Raw genomic sequence first — 20,806 nt, forward strand, 5'->3', positions numbered from 1 at the left:
AGTAGATGTAAAGCCCAAATCTCTGAAATGTAATTCAATTACTTGTTTCTTTAACTGCATGTATGAGTCTCAGAGGAAAGCAAATCTACTTTCTGGAGTCAGATTGTTTTTACTGCTCCTATAAATCAAATAACCATCTGTGTGTTTCAAAATTAGATTGTGGAGGCTATTAGTCCATAATGTAGACTAAGCACTTTATTTATATGTATTATGCACATACAAAAACTCGAAGAATTAGTTCCATAATGTAATTAGGCAACTAACAGTACAAACCCAGTAATACTCCTTAGACTAGTAAAAATACTTACAAACGTGTCATCTAAAATACAGATAAAAAAGTGATGGACTGACATGGCTCTCCATGGAGCACCCTTAATTTATTTCTCCTAAGTTTTTGGGCTCTTCTGTTGGCCACTGGTCAGATTGGAAGAGCAAGTTCAGAGCATCAGCTCCTTCTTGCTACCACCGGAGCACTCATGGAGACAAAAAAGACAACCACATCTAGAGGGCTGGAATTTGACTGACTGGAGAGTCATGGAAAACTGGGTAAGGCAGTTGTCTGAAGAAAATATTTAGGAAAGAAACTTCTAACTGGACCAGTGCATCACCATTCACAGACAAAATTAAACTGGAGTAGAGATGGAGAAAAAATAAGAGAGATTGCAGTTAGAGGATTGATATGAAAGCAAGCACAAGGTGAAAAATATGAAAATAGAAAATAGAGAACAGAGAACACTAGAGCAGCTTGTATTGGAAGTCAAACCGAATACATGAGGGACAACATGAAGCAATGAAGAAAGGGGACTGAGCACAATGTATGGGTTAGCACTGTATTTACAAACTACAGGAAGTTTGTGATCTTCCACCAGGTACTTGAGGGATCAGTCTGAATAGACTGAATGCTAAAGATAAATATTGGTTTCTTCTCACCCTTGTGGACAAATGCACATTCCTCTTCTCACTGCAAGTAACAACCATCAAGGCTGTAATTGATTCAAGGAAATCTGTTCAGCTGATGCTGTTGCAAATTGTGGAACTGAGTTTCAGTGTAGTGGATACCAGCTCCCAATTCTCAGGTCACAAGAGTGAACCCATGTATATTCCTTGAAAGCAGATCAAAGCTATGCAAGGGAAGGTAGACGTCCTAACTTCCACATACACCTGAGATCCTGAACACTGGTGTTCAAATCTTCCCTCTGAATTAAATAAAATCTGGGTGGAAGAGAAATTTGAATTCTATAAAAAATGACATTATTTTTGGTTTTTATGGAAGAAAAAAATCCTTTAAATTAGTTTTGACTAAGTACCTTCTTTCTTTTTCTTCATTCTTTATTTCAGCTGTTGAACCAAAAATAAATTACTTTTCCTTGCCCACTGTATGGACAATAAGTTAAAAAAGTGTAAGAAAGTAGAGATATCCTGCTTAAGACAAGAACTTAAAGGCTAAAGTTATGATACTCCGTAAGAGACAAAGCTGAGGAATTCACACAAATCCCAGCTACCTCTGAGTGAGGGAAGAAGGTGGTTTGGAGATATTCCAGGCAGGTACAGTATAGGAAGGAAAGAGAGGCATATCACTAGTCATATGAAGTTGGAAGACTATAAAATTTGTTGTGAAGTTCTAGCTATTAAAAAAAAAAGTGGTGTAAAGAGGATCTAGACTTGAATGCAGTAGCTCAGAGAGTGGGTGATGGGATGGTGATGACAAATCCAAAAGGTGAGCCAAATGAGATGGAGAGAAAACAGATGTTAGACAGAAAAATGGCAGAAACTGAGAGATGTGTATAGGTATCACTTATATTGAGTAGTAGCTGAAGCCAGGGGACTGGGTGGGAAGCAGCAGAGGTGTAAGAAAGTACACTTGCAAAGATTAAGGTTTTAGAATACTAACAAAATAGCTTTGGCATAATTATTAGGACTTGGAGAAATAATCCAATGAAAAATTTATTCTGTTCTTGAACTGATTTGAATTACTGAGATGTAGCTTGTATTTTTTCCAAGTGCAGTTATCAAAAAATCTTAACCCACAAATACTTCAGAAGCACTTTGCTGATCATATTTGACAGTTTCCTGCACTAAACTCAGCTGATTAATTAGAATTGTCATATGACATTACTTTTGCCTGAATGGGTAAATATATATCAATTACTTTAAGACTGGATTTATATGAATATTCAGTAGCACGCATTTGAGAAAAAAAATTCCTCTAGCAAGTATTGCAATTAAAAAAAAAAATCAGCCTTGACACACGCACACATTGTATACAAAATCCTTCCAAACCTCAATTAATGTTAAATGATCTCTAACCACGCTGTGTTAATTTCATACTTGATTTCTGTATCTCCTAAAGTTAAAGCTCACTGGGAAAACTAGCGCAAGCCCACACCACCTTTGAAGAGCATGGGAACGTGCATCTAGAGATTTTCAAAATAGGGTGTTCTAGGGTATTCCTCTGCATAAGTTTTCCCTAACTGACAAGGAAATGTGGGAATCCCCCCTCAGCCCAAAAAATCAAAAACCAAAAGCCCCACAAAACAAACAAACACCCCCTCCCCCTCTCCAAACTGCCCCCATTCAAGCTTGCTCAGATTCCAGGGATATAAATGCTTACATCATTTCTAAAAAAAAGTGAGCAGTGATATGATATTTCACTAGCAGCTGATAGGAGAGATCTGTTAAAATTGATCATTCCCCTGTCAAAATATCAAGGAACTGGCCAATACATCCTGCAAAGTTGTCAGAGCAGATGATGTAACAGAGAAGCGCAGCTATACATTACTTAGCAGCTTCCTTTTCTGTCACTAGCAAGTCATCTGCTTCATCTGTGCTGTGACCTGTTGGGGGCACTCAGGTATAGCAGCAGATTGCTTGCTCTCTCGTTATTTGTTTTCCCTTCCAGCCTTCAGATGTAGCTGCTATTTTACTCATGAATCACAATATTCCATTTAAACAATTAAACAAGATTTTTTTTATCACTTTGGGGACAAGAGGGAAGTTTCTCATAGAGTCATTAGGGAGACTCCATAACAATTCACTGCAAGTCATCTTGCTAGGCTGGTATATTGTGTTTATGTTTGAATTAGAGTGTTTTCTCTGCTGTCTGTGGCATTGGCTTGTAGAATTACCTGCCCTGCACTGTATTTGAACAGAGCCCATACTTGGTGCATTTTTAGCATATTTTTGTAAGCAGCTTGTACTATCACCACTTGTAGAAACATTTACTTGTAGAGACAGCCAGCCTGACAGGGCAAATGGCTACTGCAGGAGACTTTCTTACATTGTGCTATTTTTCAGTAGCTCCCCACTTAATAAATCTTTCAACCCGATCCTGACTGTATCTCAGGTACTTAGGAAATGGAGGAGTTAGCCAGAAGATTGGGCTGCACCCATTAAGCTAGGGGAAAATGATGGATTATGAAAAGTGAGAGCAAATGGCAAGAGAAGGTGCAGCAGAGCTTTGGGCAATTGGAAAGCTTCAGGCTTTACCCTTCCTGGGACTCCATGTGCAGGAGACTCTCTTTGTCCTGTACAGACCTTTGTGGACTGGGAGAGTCTGTGAAAAGGGGGCCCAAAAAAGCCAGTCAAAGCTGCTCCTGGAGACTTTTCCTGGGTCAGACTCTCTGGCACCTTCTCAAAAGGTCAAGTAGGGTAGCAATCTGTTGCTGAGTGTATTGGTGTTGCCTTTTAAGCCAATTACTCTGGAAGCTGGTTTTATGTGGTAAATTAGGTATCCCCAATGCATATCATGTACCAGGGAAGCTTGTACTCTTCTATTTCACCACTCAGACTATGACTGTGTCTTTCCATAAAGCCTAAAAACTGATTCCCTCTTTAAAAACTATCTATTGCCATCAACTAAACCTTAAAAGATAGATTTTCCAGCTAGAATAAATTTCCTGTAATATATGTTCCTAAAGAAATAGAAGACATGGAAATTTTGAACAGGAGTCTTATTATTATTATACAACTCCTGTAAGGAAATATTAATCAGTAACTCTTCACACTTCTATTTCTCAGCATTGGTTTTTAATCAATGCTTACATTTATATAATGACAATTCAGATAGACAGGCAGACACATGTTTTCAAGAGGTTCGATCCTGAAAACCACCCAAAACCTTTCTTTCCTAATGACCTCAACAAACATTTTATATGGTCAGTATTTACATTTATATGACCATTTACATGGTCAATTTATTTATATTTTTACTTACTGGAAACAAATGCTCAGTGAACAAAAGGGGGAGACCAGGGGTTTTTTGCTTGAACTCTGAGGAATGGGAGATATGCAACATAGGACGCATGTTGGTGCTGGTAGAGTGGTGGAAAGGTAGGAGGCTGGGAATATTTTGTCTTTCACTACTGAGAGCTATAATAGGATCTAAAGTCTGCAAGTGATTTGTAAACAAAGAATAAATGCTTTTCTAGGCAATAAACTGCAGTTTAAACAAGAATTAATCCAAAAAAGTCATGTAATGTGTATTCTAAAGTAGATCAGAACAGATTATCACAATAGTCCATTCTGCTTTTATAATCTAGCTTTAAATGCATAAGCACTTTAAAAATAAATCAAGATTGGATATGAAGCAGGAACATGTCCCTGTATTTCTCTGGCTATTTCCTGGAGAAAATATATGATGGTTTATAATACTGAAATTATAAGGAGTCTGAATAAAATAGTGTTATAATTAATTATGAATTTTTCTATGTAGTATATGTGATAACAGAAAAAGACACATTTTAGGTCTTTTTAAAAAGCAAATATCTAACTAAATAAACATAAGAAATAAATAGATAGTCACATGAATAAGGACTTTGCCTGTAATTCCTTTCTTTTTTTATTTAGATGTACTTTAATTTTTTTTTTTTTTGTCTTAGTTTTGTACCAGTTTATTTCCTGACTATCAAAGAGTGTGCTAACTTCAAACAAAAGCTACTGTGGTCTTCAGTAGACTCATGCTAACAATGCTTTTGTAGGGACAGAATATATTTGCAATAATCCTTATACTTGTACAGGCTAATGAAATAATTCAAGCCTCATGACAATGTTCACTGTTTGCAAAGAAAGTCCATCAGTTAAATATGATGCTCTGTCAGGGGTCATTAGTCAGGCTATGGTCCACAACTCCATTCTCAGGGCTTTGCCAGGGGAGCTGTCAAGTCTGTCTGATTTAGTCTTCTCTCTCATACTTGCAGCCTTTTGGTTTAGCTGTTCCTTACTTTTCCCTCAAATTTCTCCTTTTGTCCCACTCTTCCTAGTCTGCTTATCTTCACCTCTTCATGCACCTTAAGTGCAGATCTTCCTTTATCTACCAGTGTCTTCAGCAAGCTTCCGTATTTGGTCATTCCCTTCCAGTCCTTGGTCCACGCTCCTTGTCAGACCCTTATCCTTATCAATCTGGTTTCTACTACCAATCCCTTCCATGAACCAACCCCATCTCTTCACTTTACCCAAGCTTCATCTCACTCTGCCCTCCATTTGTCAGGTAGCTCTAATCAGTCTCTTGGCCCCATCAATCCTAGTTGTAACTTCTTTTATTTTCTCTTCCTAAATCCTCAATCTCACCAGATTCCCACTTCCAGTATCTCCTTTGGCCTATTCTGTTTTCTGTCTTTTTTTTTTTTTAAATTATTTATTTATTTATTTATTTATTTTAAAAATTCTTGTCAGACAAACCCTCCCACACTCCCCTTCATGTTGCCTTCTTGCTAAGGAAAAACTGAGTGCCTGAAAAACATGACCTCTAACTCTCTACAACAACTGAAGTGGGGGGTTGTGGATGAAAATCGGAAGTCTAGAAATTGTAACAGCAGTAATAAGAAAAGGGAGAGTGACAGGGAAAGGAGAAGCAATGGGGTGTTCCTGACAATCTAATCAGATTTTAAAATGATGAAAAAAGACTTTGAATTAACATCTCAGGAGTTGCTCCTACCTCTCTCACAGGCCTCATACAACCCTGTGTAAGTCCCTTGGTGCCAGGTTCATTAAAAGATGTGGATGTTGTCATGTACAACACACTAATGCTGGGCTTTCAGCCCCTTGGTCCCTAGCACCTGTAGCTCTGTGTCAGGCAGTCAGGCTTTGTAACCACTACCTTAGGAGGGATACTTCAGAGATAAAGACAACTTGAATTTCAGAAGCATTGAGGGTTTGAAAATTCAACCTGTCTCTCAAAATTTAAGGCCACTTCTCAATACCTCTGTACGTTAATTTCATTATTGACAAAATAATAACTGACCTTCTTGTGAGTGCTGTAAAGCATACTTCATTTAGGCTTTCCTTAGGTGCCTCTACAGAAATAGTTTTCTGAGTGCAAAGCACAGCTATAATTATGAGAAACACTCTTAAAAGAGAAAAAGGGACACACAAAGGGACAGATAATATCATGAGTAGCTGTTAGTACCAATCCCTTAGTCAGATTGTTTGTCTGTCTGCTGCTTTAGAGAGTCTGTTTACTGCAGTAGTCAAAAGCTGAAAAACTGTGGCAGGTAGCAGATGTACCAATTAATAACCTGTCAAGGCTGACGGATAGATTAAAAAAAACCCCAGCTCTCACATATAACTCCTATGTGGTTTTTTTCCCACATTTCAGATCTTTGGGGGTCATGAGATACACTCTGTCTCCCTGGAGAGAGATGAAACTGCCTCATTAGCGTCTATCTTTCATGACATTAAGACGCTGCCTTTGAGATGCTAACTTACCTGTTCTTCTCCCAGAATCCTGAAGTGATGAAGTTCTTTAATCAAGGAATCTGGGCAGCCAGCTGTTGGAAAGAAAAAAAAAAATAGGCATTTTAGAGCTTCCTGTCAGAGCAGTTTCAGCATAAGACACATAGATGCAGAGAGGATAGAATATACAGATTACCTTAGATAAAGAAGATTAGAAAGATTAGCCATGGCTCTGCAGGCACCAGAATACTGAAAGCCATCTATCAAATAATCCTTCCACATTTTGGAGCATGCTACCAAGAACACTTAGAAAGGTTATATTCTGAATATTTTAGCCCTTTCCCCAAAGGACTACAAACAAAAGCAAGATGAAAAGGGCAGCACTGTCTGCCAGATACTGCCAACCCTTAGTATAAGCCAAAAAGCCTGTTAAAAGAGGATCTCTCATCAAAACATTGGAGCTGCCCAAAGCTGAATTCTGATTCACACAACAGGTTTGGACTCATTTCTAAGAATAATACATGCTTTTCCTGATTCCCTGAAGGATTTCATAGGCCCCACAGATCCCTTTAATTTTGGCTGTTGCAAATATAACCCATTTCACATATACATGGCTGTTACCTGCTAGTGTTAACACACAAACCAAGAACACAGGCAGAGGAGTGATTTGCCAGAATTTTGCAATGAGATTAATTTTCAATCACTACAAACTTTCACATCTGTACCAGCCAGTAAGAAAGAATATGTCTTGCTAGCTGCCACTTTAATCCCCTGTTTAGACCGCGGTTACCTTCCTGGCAATGCAATCCAAGGCTGCTGAACACTACTTTTGTAAATGACTTTTGTACACTACTAGACTAATTCCTGACAATGGATGAAAGTGCAGACTGAGAAAGCTATCTGGGCTTTATTCTTTTTACCATAAATTGAAGCATCTCTTTGCGAACAGAGACCATTTCTTAAAAGGAATAAAGAGCATAGTTCCCCTCAGAAAATGGGTGGCACCGTGATCTTTATCAACCTGGTTTTCTGCTGATGCAACTACAAATAGTTACCTTTCACTCTTAATGACTGCCATTAAAAGAATACAAATTAATTTGGATGTAATTATCAGAAAAATCTCCACCAGCACCAGGGTTTTACTCAAGGCCAATGAGACACGACCTACACTCACAATTTCTGTTGGCATAGCTGTCTTAGGGATGCAGAAGGAAAAGCTACACTTGAAAGCAGCATACTAAAAAGGCAAAAAACCAAACAATAGACAAAATGACACTAGTCTTGTAATTGCATACATTTTTCCACTTAGGGAACTGATTTAAATGTTACTCAAGTCAGTCTTTTGCTGGTAAATGTCTTATATCCATTCAGTGGAGGAATAGGTGAAGAATGCACCATCTACACAACTTCATCAGCAAACCCTTACAAAGGTAGACAAGGTTTAAAGTTGGCCCGGGTTTAAGCATATAGTAAGAGTTGTCTATTAATGACTTGTCTCTCGTTAAATATGAGCATTTCTTCCCATTTAATGAAACCTAGGATATCCTTACAGGCTTCTTTTTACCCACCTCTTCCTCGTGCACAAGGATATTCACATATTTGAGGGTGTGAGTTTTAGCTCTAAGTGATTATTTCTTAATCAGATTTTATTCTCCTCAACTTCTAGAAGCACAACCTGTGTATCACGTTTAAATTTCTTTTCTCATTTTTTCCATGATGTTTATTCTTTCTCTTTCTCAATGTACTTAATTGTCCTTGCTACTCCTACCACAGAATTGCAGCTACACAGCATTTCCTTGTCTTCTCACTGGGATTTACATCTCAATCCAACTCTGTCTCACTAACTTCTTGACCCATGCCCTGACTTGCAGTCCAGAGCTGTTGTCTTCTCTGTGTTTCAAATCAAAACTTATTGTATAAAACACGGTTCCTCTCTCAGCCTCAAGTTCTTACATAATCAGCAATATTTTTTTCCTGCATGTGGTTTTCCCTGAAAATATCTACATTGATTGCATACTGCTATAAGAATTTCTAAGTGTAGAGGATAATTATGATTTCATGTAATGCTGCCTGCTAATCTTTGACAGATGTTAGCTTTAGAACACCAGCTAAACTGCATTCTGCTTTTTGGAGTCCTTACAGCTTCTACTTCAATCAATTATTTCTTTCTTCCCTCTTATCGTTTCCAATTTGTTATTCACTAAACGCCTTAAAACTGGAAGGTTTCCTTTTTCTTCCCTAGCAAGAACTTTTTCTCTCCATTCTCCTTGAAATTATATTTCCTGAGAACCGTTTTTCTCCCAGAAATCCATCCTATTCTGCCCTCACACATCAATTATATAGTCTCCCCTTTAAGAACTCTTTACATGCATCCTCTCTACCATACACGCTGGGGATGAATGGATTAAGAGCAGTCCTGCCAAGAAGGACTTGGGGGTGGGGGGGTGAGAGGCTGGACATGAGCTGGCAATAAGTACTTGCAGCCCAGAAACCAAACGTGTCCTGAGCTGTATCCAAAGCAGCGTGGGCAGCAGGGAGAGGGAGGGAATCTTGCTGATCTGCTCTGCTCTGGTGAGAATCCCACCTGGAGTAACTGCATCCAGGTCTGGGGTCCCCAGAACATCAGGAGGATGTGGGTGTGTTGGAGTGGGTCCAGAGCAAGGTCACCAAGATGATCAGAGGGCTGGAGCACCTGGTCTATTAGGAAAGGTGAGAGAATTGGGATTGTTCAGCCCAGAAAACAGAAGGCTTGGGGGAGACATAACAGCAGCCCTCCAGAACTTGATGGAGGCTTATAAGAAAAATGGGGACAAATTATTTAGGGGCGGCCTATGGTGAAAGGACAAGGGGTAATGGTTTTAAACTGCATAAGAGTTGATTTAGATTAGATATAAGAAAGAAGTGTTTTTATGGTAAGGGTGGTGAAACACTGGAATGGGTTGCCCCATTCAAGGTCAGGCTGGCCAGGGCTCTGAGAAACCTGACCTACTTGAAGGTGTCCCTGCTTACTGCGGGGGCGCTGGACTAGATGACTCTTCCAACTCAAACTATTCTATGATTCTATCAAAAACATACATATTTAAGTGTTACTAGTCATCCACTGCTGCATCCTCTTCCAAATACAATATTTTGCATAGTCTGTTTTTCAGAGACTTGCCCAACCTAGTTTTCAATCTTTTCATAGTTCAGATTTTCACTGGATCTTGTTTAGCTGATTATACAACAGATCCTGACGTTACTAGCGAAGAGAGAGCTTAAAAACTATGTCACTGTTGGCATGGTTCTTTCCAGCAATGTAGCACGTTCGGTTTGTAACCGGGCAGAAACACCAATTTAGTGTAGTGGTTTGGTCCGAAATACTCATTACTGTTTACCTTCTGTGAGATAAGAATTAGGAGAAAAGCAAAGCAGGCACCAAAATTGAAAGAATACAAAGAAGTTTATTAACAGACCTAAAAGAGGGGAAAAAGGAAAAAAAATATCATACCACATCTTCAGAATGCTTCTCCTCCCCCCCCCCACCTTTCTCCCTTCTCCCAGTGACAATGTAAAAAGAAAACCCTTGAGATGTTCAGTCTGTTTACCACTTCCATAATAACCTTGTTCAGTCCATTTAGGAAGAGGAGTCTCTCTTGCCCATGCTATGAACACATTGTCACAACGAGACAGCCACCCAGGTTGGTTCTCTGCTTGCATCATGTGACAGTCCCTTCCCACAACTTGCAGCTTTTCCCACAACTGCTTTCAAGGGTCCAATCTTGAATTACTGGGGTGCAATTTTAAGGTTGAGCCGTTCAGAAACAAAAGTTCTCTTCACCCATCTCTGGGAGCATTTCATCTCTAAGAACAGAGGCCCTCCTCCTTCCTTGGGAGCAAAGGGTCTTCCTCATCTTTATCTCCAGGACTATCTCTGGGAGCATCTCTAGGAACTGAGGTCTTCTCCTTTTCCATTTGGAGCAAAAGTCCTCATCGCTTCCATCTCTCCCTGTCCAAACTTCTCATGAAATTACAGCTGTGTCAGCATCTGCCTATCTCAGCGCAGGTGCTTTTGCTCACAAGTTGAATGCTCCATCCCCCATGCCTTCATGAAATTACAACGGGTACTCCGATATATCACAGCTTTACAACAGAATTTCAGCTTTAAGCATCTCCTCTTTCTCTTCCCTCAGGTTTTCAGCTCTTCACAGCACTAAAAGGGTTAATCTCACCTCGGCCTTGCAGATGGAATGAAGTTTATCGCTGTTGGTCACATGATCTTTTGCCAGACAGTGGTGCAGCTTTAGCTGAATCTTGGCCGCACTGGAGAGGGGGAGCCGGGCCACTCTGTCTGCACAGAGCAGGGCTGTGGGGGGATTCTGTGGGTGGAACAGGGCCCATTGGCTCCAGGATGGCTGTGGCCCGGTCCGGCCTGGCCCGAGCAGGGCCTGCCGGCCCCCACACAGGGCCCCGCAGCCACCTGTCCCAGCGCTGGAAATGAGAGAGCTCTGACCAGAGTTTGTTTATTCTTAAGTGTGGATCACAGAGGTGTTCACAACTTTAAGTGGCTTAAAGAATTGTCCATATTCAAACTGGCCAGCTGATAGGTTCTGTTAGGTCACAGAGGAAGCTGTAAGCACCCCTTTGCAAGAACATCACTTCTGAGAGTATGCTTTGCTAACCCATGACAAGCAACAAGTTCAGAAATGCCACATGCATACAATATTGAATAATACTGACACATCTTAACAGTCTGCTGTCTGCATGAAGTCATTTCAGGTTGTCACATTTCAGAAGCAATAATTTCAGGAAAAAAAATTTCCTTTTTTCCTTTTTTTCTTTTTTTTCAGGAAAAAAAATTTCCTTTTTTTCTATTTCTGTGTATATTTCTGATGTTTCCTGTTTCTATTTTTCATTTCTTCTTTTTTGCAAGTGGACCTTTGTAAAACATGTTCTAACACTGCAACCTCTTTTTACCAAATATCTGTGAGTTTTGAAAAAGTGTTGGATTATGTTAAATTCCTGCACTGACTAGAGACAAAGGTTATGAAAAATAACAATTTCATAAATAAAAAGTAAAGACAATTAAAAAAGCCCCTATTCTGCTCAAAACCATTAAGAACTATTTATCATCTCACCCAAAAATTCATCCTTATATCCATCAACGTATTCATGTATACGAAAGCACACATAGAAACTTGAATATTATCACTAGTTAAGCACAGCACCTGATGGGTTCACTGGCAAACTGTACACACCAAACATTTACAGAAAAGTGTATTGTCTAAGTCTCTGATGTGAAGCTAGCACATGCCAAATGACATAAATAAACTGCACTTTACAGATTTCTGCTATTTTGTACGGAATGCTTTGAGGATTAGTTTTTATGCCCTCTTGTCATGGGTTAGCAAGCATAGTCCCAGAAGTGATGTCCTTTCAAAGGGGTGCTTACAGCTTCCTCTGTGACCTAACAGAACCTATCAGCTGGCCAGTTTGAATATGGACAATTCTTTAAGCCACTTAAAATTGTGACCGCCCCTGTGATCCACACTTAAGAATAGACAAACCGCCCCGCCCCCCAGCTCTCTCTCTCTCATTTCTGGCGCTGGCACAGGTGGCTGCGGGCCCCATGTGGGGGCCAGCGGGCCCGGCCCAGGCCCTGCTCGGGCCAGGCCGGGCGAGGCCATGGCCATCCTGGAGCTGATGGGCCCTGTTCCATCCGTGGAACACCCCCACAGACAGAGCAGCCCGGCTCCCCCTCTCCAGTGCGGTCAAGATTCAGCTGAAGCTGCTCTGCTCTCCGGCAAAGGATCATGTGACCAACAGCGATAAGCTTCATTCCATCTGCAAGGCCTAGGTGAGATTAACCCTTTTAGTGCTGTGAAGAGCTGAAAACCTGAGGGAAGAGAAAGAGGAGATGCTTAAAGCTGAAATTCTGTTGTAAAGCTGTGATATATCAGAGTATCCCATTGTAATTTCATGAAGGCATGGGGGGTGGAGCGTTCAACTTGTACTTGTGAGCAAAAGCATCTGCGCTGAGATAGGCAGATGCTGACACAGTGGTAATTTCATGAGAAGTTTGAACAGGGAGAGATGGAAGCGATGAGGACTTTTGCTCCAAATGGAAAAGGAGAAGACCTCAGTTCCTAGAGATGCTCCCAGAGATAGTCCTGGAGATAAAGATGAGGAAGACCCTTTGCTCCCAGGGAAGGAGGAGGGCCTCTGTTCTTAGAGATGAAATGCTCCCAGAGATGGGTGAAGAGAACTTTTGTTTCTGAACGGCTCAACCTTAAAATTGCACCCCAGTAATTCAAGATTGGACCCTTGAAAGCAGTTGTGGGAAAAGCTGCAAGTTGTGGGAAGGGACTGTCACATGATGCAAGCAGAGAACCAACCTGGGTGACTGTCTCGTTGTGACAATGTGTTCATAGCATGGGCAAGAGAGACTCCTCTTCCTAAATGGACTGAACAAGGTTATTATGGAAGTGGTAAACAGACTGAACATCTCAAGGGTTTTCTTTTTACATTGTCACTGGGAGAAGGGAGAAAGGTGGGGGGGGGAGGAGAAGCATTCTGAAGATGTGGTATGATATTTTTTTTCCTTTTTCCCCTCTTTTAGGTCTGTTAATAAACTTCTTTGTATTCTTTCAATTTTGGTGCCTGCTTTGCTTTTCTCCTAATTCTTATCTCACAGAAGGTAAACAGTAATGAGTATTTCGGACCAAACCCTTACACCTCTATACTACAGAACCCCTTATAATGAATATTCTTAGCAATTACCAAAACTTTTCACTTCCCTCTTACCAATTATTATTTGACAAGTACAAGCTATCATGAAATTTCCACAGACATAAACAAACCACAGGAATATTAAACAAATAAATCAATAATAATTACACATGGAAGTGTTGAAAGGAAGTGATGCAAAAGCATGGACAATTGGCTTTAATCAGAAGCGAAAACTCAGGATTGAGGACACCTGCAGACTGATAAAATGGCAGCTAAATTGCTTATCCGTTCCCTCTTTCAGCTTACATTCAAACCTATGTGTTTCATATGTTCTCAGCTACAGTGACTGTTACAGGTTATTGCTAACTATGAAGGCAGAGCAAGATATAAGAAATACAAAACTGATGCAAATATTTAATATTTCTACACCATTTTTTACTCTTTCATAGCTCCATTGACCTTAGAGCAATCAGATCCATAAGACTAATGTGATATCTTAGGAATGAGCCTAAGTCTAAGCAGGAAAATAATGAAGGGATGATGCCCAGTTCAAAGGACCAGCAGCTTTATAAAGTCACAACAAGTAATTTCTTTGCCTCTATTTAAAGTGTTATTACTTAAATTAAATTAAAGCATTTTATTTGCTTCTACATGTTCCATCATACACAAGTTCACTTGTTTGAATAATTTTGTTGTTAATTGATTCCCATATTGCTTTATAATTTAACTCCAAATGCTGTACTTACAAATGAAGGGTCCATTTAAAGTTAGAGAAATTTGAAACTGTAAATTTGCAATTTACATTGTGGTATTCTCTTCATAAACATATTTTTAATCTGTTCATATAAGTACATGTATCTCCAAGAGAAGAATAAAGAAACAAAATTTAGGAAGGACGGTTTGATGTCTCCTAACATCATAAATACCCTGATTTCAACCGGTCTGAACACACATTTTCAACTACACTTCTAATTAAATTATGATTCTAACACCAATTTAATTACCCAAATCTTCACATACTTTTTCTCAGACAGAATTAGCTTCTGGTTTTTTTTCTTGAAATTATCCCTTTGTATGACTTATGTTCTTCAGAGAGAAGGCAAAGGAAAAATTAAAACAACCCTTTAACGTTGCATGAAATGGCAAAATGGAAGCAAAAAATGACAGCTGTTTCAAACAGAGCCAGCTGAGAAGTAACATGAGTGTCAGTGCCCTGATGGCACCACCAGCCCTGCCTGTCCCAGCCAGAACCCCATGTCATCCCCTGCCTCACCCACCTGCATCTGGGTTGATCTCAGCTCCCCACAGCCCTGCCCTCCCCAGCCACAGGCCCTGGCAAGCCAGGGCCATGTTCAGGCCCATCCCCAGGGAGGTGCCCAATGCCCAGAGCAGGGGCTGTCCCAGTACCCCTGTCTACCAGCACCTGGATGGAGGTACCCTGGCTGAATCACTCAGAGAATCATAGAAAATCACAAAATGTCTTCACTGACCACAGTTACAAGCATATGTATCTCCACTGCAGGGTTGTGTGCTACATCTTCTACCATACGTTTGCAGCATTATTTCATGCTTTGCATTTTAAATTTCATCTTTCCCCAAATGGCATAGTTGTGTGAAATTCATTTCAATGCATTTAAGCATTAAAATGTTGGCTACATGAGTCTAATTTATTCCTTGCATGCTTCCTTTTTAGTTGATAGAAGGAATACATGCCTTCACAGACTAATTCCCATCATCCAAGACAGGCACAAAAAAAATATCCTCTAATTTCCATTAAGTGAGGAGTTTAAGGTGACTTGGCAAGATTTACACAAGTAACTTTTAGACTTTTAAAGTTAGATTATTTGAATTTCACCCAACAGCTGCAATTCCAATCATTGCTGCACATGCTTAACATTGGAGCATGTAAATTTCCCCGTCACATTTAGCTCCATGAAAGCTAAGCATTTACATTATGAGCACAGTGCAACTTCCATTTCTCTCACTCAGAATTTATGTCTGCATCAACACTTGTTAATTCTGAAAAGTACATCCCTTTTGTGGGCTCTGAACATAACCACGCATGAATATCTATCAGTGTCCTTCAAAGGATATCTTTTCACAGTGCTAGTTGCTAAACCAAGCTTGCCACTAGAAAACGTTTCACATACTTGAGAAAACCACTTCATGCTTAGAAAATTAATGGATATGTTGGTATTTTTTTTTTTCCTGACTTTAGTATAGGTATGAGAAATGTTCCGTATTCAAAAACATAATCCTAAAAATCTGGCAGTGCAGCACTCTAATGGCAGGACTTGCAATACAGCAACAATTACATATATCTATAGGCAAGTGCAAGCTGGTCTGCCATGCATGGAAAGATGGCTAGGGAATCCTGCAACTCAGAGGTGCTTGTTATAGCAGGTATGCATCCAGAGCACAGCCAAGCTCAGCTACAGTGGGACAGCGCCTGGGACTCCAGATGTGACTACAAGTTACTCAGCACAGCACAGACTACTCTGCTGATTGAGCAGCAATGGCAGGAAGAGCACAACTCTGCAGTGAGTACAGTAACAATGGGAATGGAAACAGGGTAGTAAGAAGGCTGGAGTCAGACTAGACTTTCACACAAAACTTAGCAAGTTTGAAGTCCTCTAATTAGTTTGTAATTAGTAGTAATTAATGTGCATTAATTTGTTATGTCACTTTCCTAGTCTCCTCCAAGTTGTTCAACTAACTGGAATATTGTTGGAACACCCCACACCTTTCTGCTGTCTGCATCTCTTCCAGTGAAAAACAGTCCTGTGCTGGTTAGAGTGTGGCCTTTCTTGCAGGAACTGACAATGATTTCAAAGTATGAAGTGACTTCACTGCGTTTGTGTTAATTAAATGTTTAGATGTTACAGATGACCTTTTCTCATTTTTGATGTTACGTGAATGTGAACCAAGACAAAACTAAGGAGGGTGTCTGGAATGCATAAATACTTTATTGAAAAGAGAAAAAGATATTATGAAGAATATTGAGTATGTAATTTATAAAATACAAGCATACAAGGCTATATTTGGAATACTGCTTGTGCATTGTGAAAACATGTTGAAGCATTTTCTCACAGATCCTACAGAAGAGTATTACTATAGCCATTTTCATTATTTTTTTACAACCGTCATGAGCAATACTTTTGTAAATAGTAAATTACTGAGTTTTTTTCTTTGTTGCTACCTACATAATTTCCCAATGTGGACAAACTTAGAACTTCATTAATTTGTATACGTACACTTATATTTACATAGATCTTCCTTTGTATAAAAAGACTTAATTTTTAAAGAAAGAAAGGTCATAAAACAGTCCTGTAAATAACTTGTCATCTCAAGTCCCATGACTTACATCTGCAGGTCTGAAAATGCAGAGGATTCACGGGGGCACACAACTTCATCTGGAGAATCAATTATTACTAACCACTATTGATCATAAAATCCCATGTCAGAGTCAAAACCCTCTCATGAAATCAGTCAGCTGTATGTTTGAAAATTGGGGGACAATCCTTTAGTACCAAAATATCTTGTACTGGCCCCCTTACAATTTGTGTAAAAAGTTACCTACTCAGCAAAAACAAATAAAGTAAACTAAAAAAATTACATGGCATTCTTGTACTCATGCCATTTTAATAATCATCAGTTTGCAGATGATATTTTTCTGTACAATAATCTAGATGAGTAGATAGCAAGACAAAACAAATATATGCCGATAAGAGACACATTAGAGGACTTCAATATTACAGATTGGTCGGGGAAAAAAATTTAAAAAGAAGTTTTTTCAAAAGCAAGAAGTACTGATTTCTGTCCTTTCAAAGTCAGCAGGCACATACTTAGACTGCAAAGCTCGGCTCTGCACTTGGGCAATGCTGCACCAGAGAAGACGACAAGCAATGCTCGTGTGTGGTTTCTGTACCCAGAGGTCAACATAGTGAAGATCTTCCCTCTAAGTCTTTAAAAATCTCTCTAAAACTACAAATGGTGGAGCAGTTCTTCAGCTCAAGCAAACTATCACAGCAACAATTAAGTCAATGGTGCTTACAGGTATTCGTACCAACAAACAAATAGACTACGTACACAAAACATAATACTTGTTAAAAAGACTGTGTGCCTGTAAAGGACATATTTAATTGCTACTTCTTCAAAGGTCAATCTGCAGTAAGAAACCTATTGTCTTAAAAAAAAAATCAGAATTGAAATTCCATTTGCTCTTCATTAATGACCTCATCAAACAGTACCACGTTGATTTGCTTTTTCTTTCTTGCTTGACTTCTGACAGCTGAAGTCCATAAAAAGACCTATAGATTATTTTGCTATCAAAAAGGCTGCTGAAGCTATTAGTCAAGAAAGTTTCATGAAAGCTTGACTGTCAGAACGCAATACTTGTCCTGTTCTGACCAGTCACTAGAGATGTTAGATGTTAGTTGCCCAGCTGAATAGGTTACATCTTTGTGCGCTCGTAAATTCAAAACCCTGCAAAGACACAGAGCACATTTTTTACTCTCATGGAGTACTTGTGAAAGAATTCTGCAAATGGATTGCAGCAGAGTTGGGAAAGGATCACATAAAGTGATTGTAGTAAATTCTGCTGGTCTGGCTTTCTCACATTGCACACAACTCTGGCTTTCACTATGCTGTTACTCACTGCTTTTTTAAATGACGCTTTAAAGCCAAATGACTAGAAGTAATGAACCACATTAGCCATTTTCTGCTAAGGTCTTTCTTTTAATCTTTACCACAAAAAATATCAGCAGGAATATTGACCTGCTGTTCAGTTTAGAACCTGCTTCCTTGCTTCCTTTTTGCATATTTAAAACAACAGTTAAACCACACTTGAACAAGTAACGTTTAGTCACATCAGCATTCAAACCCTGAATTGCACTGAGTTCTGCAATGCCAGCAAGCCACTGTTCACTATTTTTGGCAGTCTTCTGTATATTCTGCACTGCTATGTGACAAACTGTTGAAAGAGTCTTTCAGAGAGGGGAAATTTTCTAAGAAATAATATTCAGTCTAGCCCAAGAGCCTGAGAGTTCAGGGCAACCATGCAATGGTGCAAACATATTTGATGAATAGTCTGCACCATCTGCTTGCTCAATATCTCAGTTTAAATTACAGGCATAAATTCACCCATACAATTCTCAATAAAGTCAGTGAATACCAAACTCATGCAACACAACAAATTCCACGCTGTCTATCTGTAATGAGAAATTGAGCTATGACCTTTACTGCTCACATACAGAAGCTCCAGAAGCAAAGAATAAAAAGGAAACTCCCTTCTTTCCATGCTAGCATTGATTATTGTCAAATTAAATTTTACAGAAAAACCATTTTTTAATGCTTCTTAAATAACAGAAGTTGTTTCTACAGTTTCTTTGCATGGAAGAGAAAATTAACAAGACTAGGGCTCCTACCACAACTAGGTGATTTTAGGGTTTTTTTTAGTTGAGATACAAGAGTGCTGTTTTAAACTTCTTTTGGAAGACTCACACCTTACACCATATAAACCATGGAAGTGAAAATCTCATTGCAGGGATCTGGCCTGAAAGGAGCTCTTCACTCTCAGTTTGCTAGGTTTTTAGCTCTATCAGCTCAATTCATGAAAGGTTTTCTCATCTTTTATTCAAAAAGTAGTTGAAATCTCTAAAGAAAACTCTGTTCTCTCAAATTCCCACCTTCATGCTGGCATTGGCCTTTGATGATGATCAGTACCTTTGAGAAAGGAAGTGAGAGGTCAGGAGCTTTCAGCATGTGGTGGAGACTTTATGAGAGAGGAGATTGCCTTCTCAGGGAAAATCCAACTATCCCTGAATAAAAGTCAACACAAGGTAAAAATAACTATAGAAGAATTTAATTTGCTAGTTACTGAGGGGCAAATCCTTAGAAGATTCAAATTTCTGAATACCAGAACTAAGCAAGTATAAAATAGAAATGCTATAAGGTTTCTAAGTCGAAATTAAACTGAAGTTCACACAGACGTTTTCCAGCTGATGGCTCAAGAACACAAATATATTTGTCATGGTAAACAATATTGTAAAGCCCAAATGCTGAGAATCAGATTTGGAAAGTAAATATTTATCCTTTTTCCTTTTAAAAGTTGAATTACGGAAAATGTTCTCCTATAATTTTGGAAGTTATAGACAAAAAACCAGTTTCATAATGCAATAAATTTCCATCTCATTTGTATTTACCAAGTGAGGTTATTACACTGACTATGTAATGTAGAATAAGCCACTGCACCATCAAGAAACATGTGGACAAGGGCCAGAGAACAAACACAGCTTTCCATCTTTTTAATTCCAAACCTACTGTTTAAGGACATTAAAATACAATTTTGAAAGGTTATTTTCTGTCCACAGTACAGGAAAATCAATATGCCAAGCTAAAAAAACATCTGTCAGAAAAACCAAGAAGCACACATGCAGGTCTCACTCTTTTACTCACACATGCATAAGCATACACAAAATTACTACTGGAGAAAGGACAATGGCAAACAATATCCAGTGACCCAGAAACAGCAATGCTTTTCTTTTGAGTTTTGCATTTCTTTTTTTTCCCCGGGATATGACATCATTCTGTATAAACAGTATATTAAAAAAATGCTATTCCTTTAATCTATGAAGCATTTATAAGACTTCAACATGAGCCTTTCACTGAGAACTTAGACAAATATTTAAATTACTACATAAATGACTCAGACTACAAGGCAAGCCCAGGCTACTCTAAAAATAAATGTTCATGGACAATAAGCCCACCCAACCAAAAGAGAATTTTAAAAAGCCACAGAATATATAATGTCTCTCAGAATAGTACAGCCATATCTGGATGAATGGCTATGATTTTCTCTTTTTCACAGAGATTTTAAGACAGAAAACCATTTCCAGAACTCTAAAGAATGAAACAATTGTCTAAAAGTGACCTGAACTCCTGTAAAGGAGTTCAGATCTTAATTGATACCTAATTGTAATATATTCGTTCCTCCTTTGCAGCAGCAATACCTGTGTGCATATCTTGCTGTTCTCTGAGAGGGAACATGGAAAAGTTCCACTTAAGAAATGAGGACAGTTTTGCATTTCACCGTAATCAGATCAAATTAGGGCAGGTGGCAACTCTGCAGGCAACATAATTATGAAAAATGCCTGTGTTCAACACAAACTGTCCTTGCAGTCTTGAGGTCTAATAGGACATCATAGTGCAATCTTTTTACATTTTACTGGCAGCTCAGAATACAGAAGTCCACTGAGGGGGGTCTCCACACTGCTCTTATTTTTTGTCTGTGCAAATCCAGAAAAATAATACATACGTTCTTCAGTATTTGCTCTAATATAAGAAGTTCCTGGGAGTGAAAAAGCTGGTGTGGGATGAAAACAAAAGTTAAATATAGAAGAAAAAGTAATTAAGTCACTAGTCAGGTCTAATT

At 39.0% G+C, this 20,806-nt stretch overlaps 1 protein-coding gene across 2 annotated transcripts in view; it reads right to left on the minus strand.

Annotated features, from left to right (window-relative positions):
* PRKN (parkin RBR E3 ubiquitin protein ligase) overlaps positions 1–20,806 on the minus strand; it is a 699,935-nt gene that overhangs the window by 117,812 nt on the left and 561,317 nt on the right. For both annotated transcript variants that reach the window (XM_082276720.1, XM_082276719.1), the window contains one exon: positions 6,703–6,764. In XM_082276720.1, the coding sequence (XP_082132846.1) occupies positions 6,703–6,764 (62 nt within the window). The remainder of the gene's footprint in view (positions 1–6,702; positions 6,765–20,806) is intronic.

This window comes from Coloeus monedula (assembly GCF_965178545.1).
Source record: "Coloeus monedula genome assembly, chromosome: 2".
NCBI lineage: Eukaryota > Metazoa > Chordata > Aves > Passeriformes > Corvidae > Coloeus > Coloeus monedula.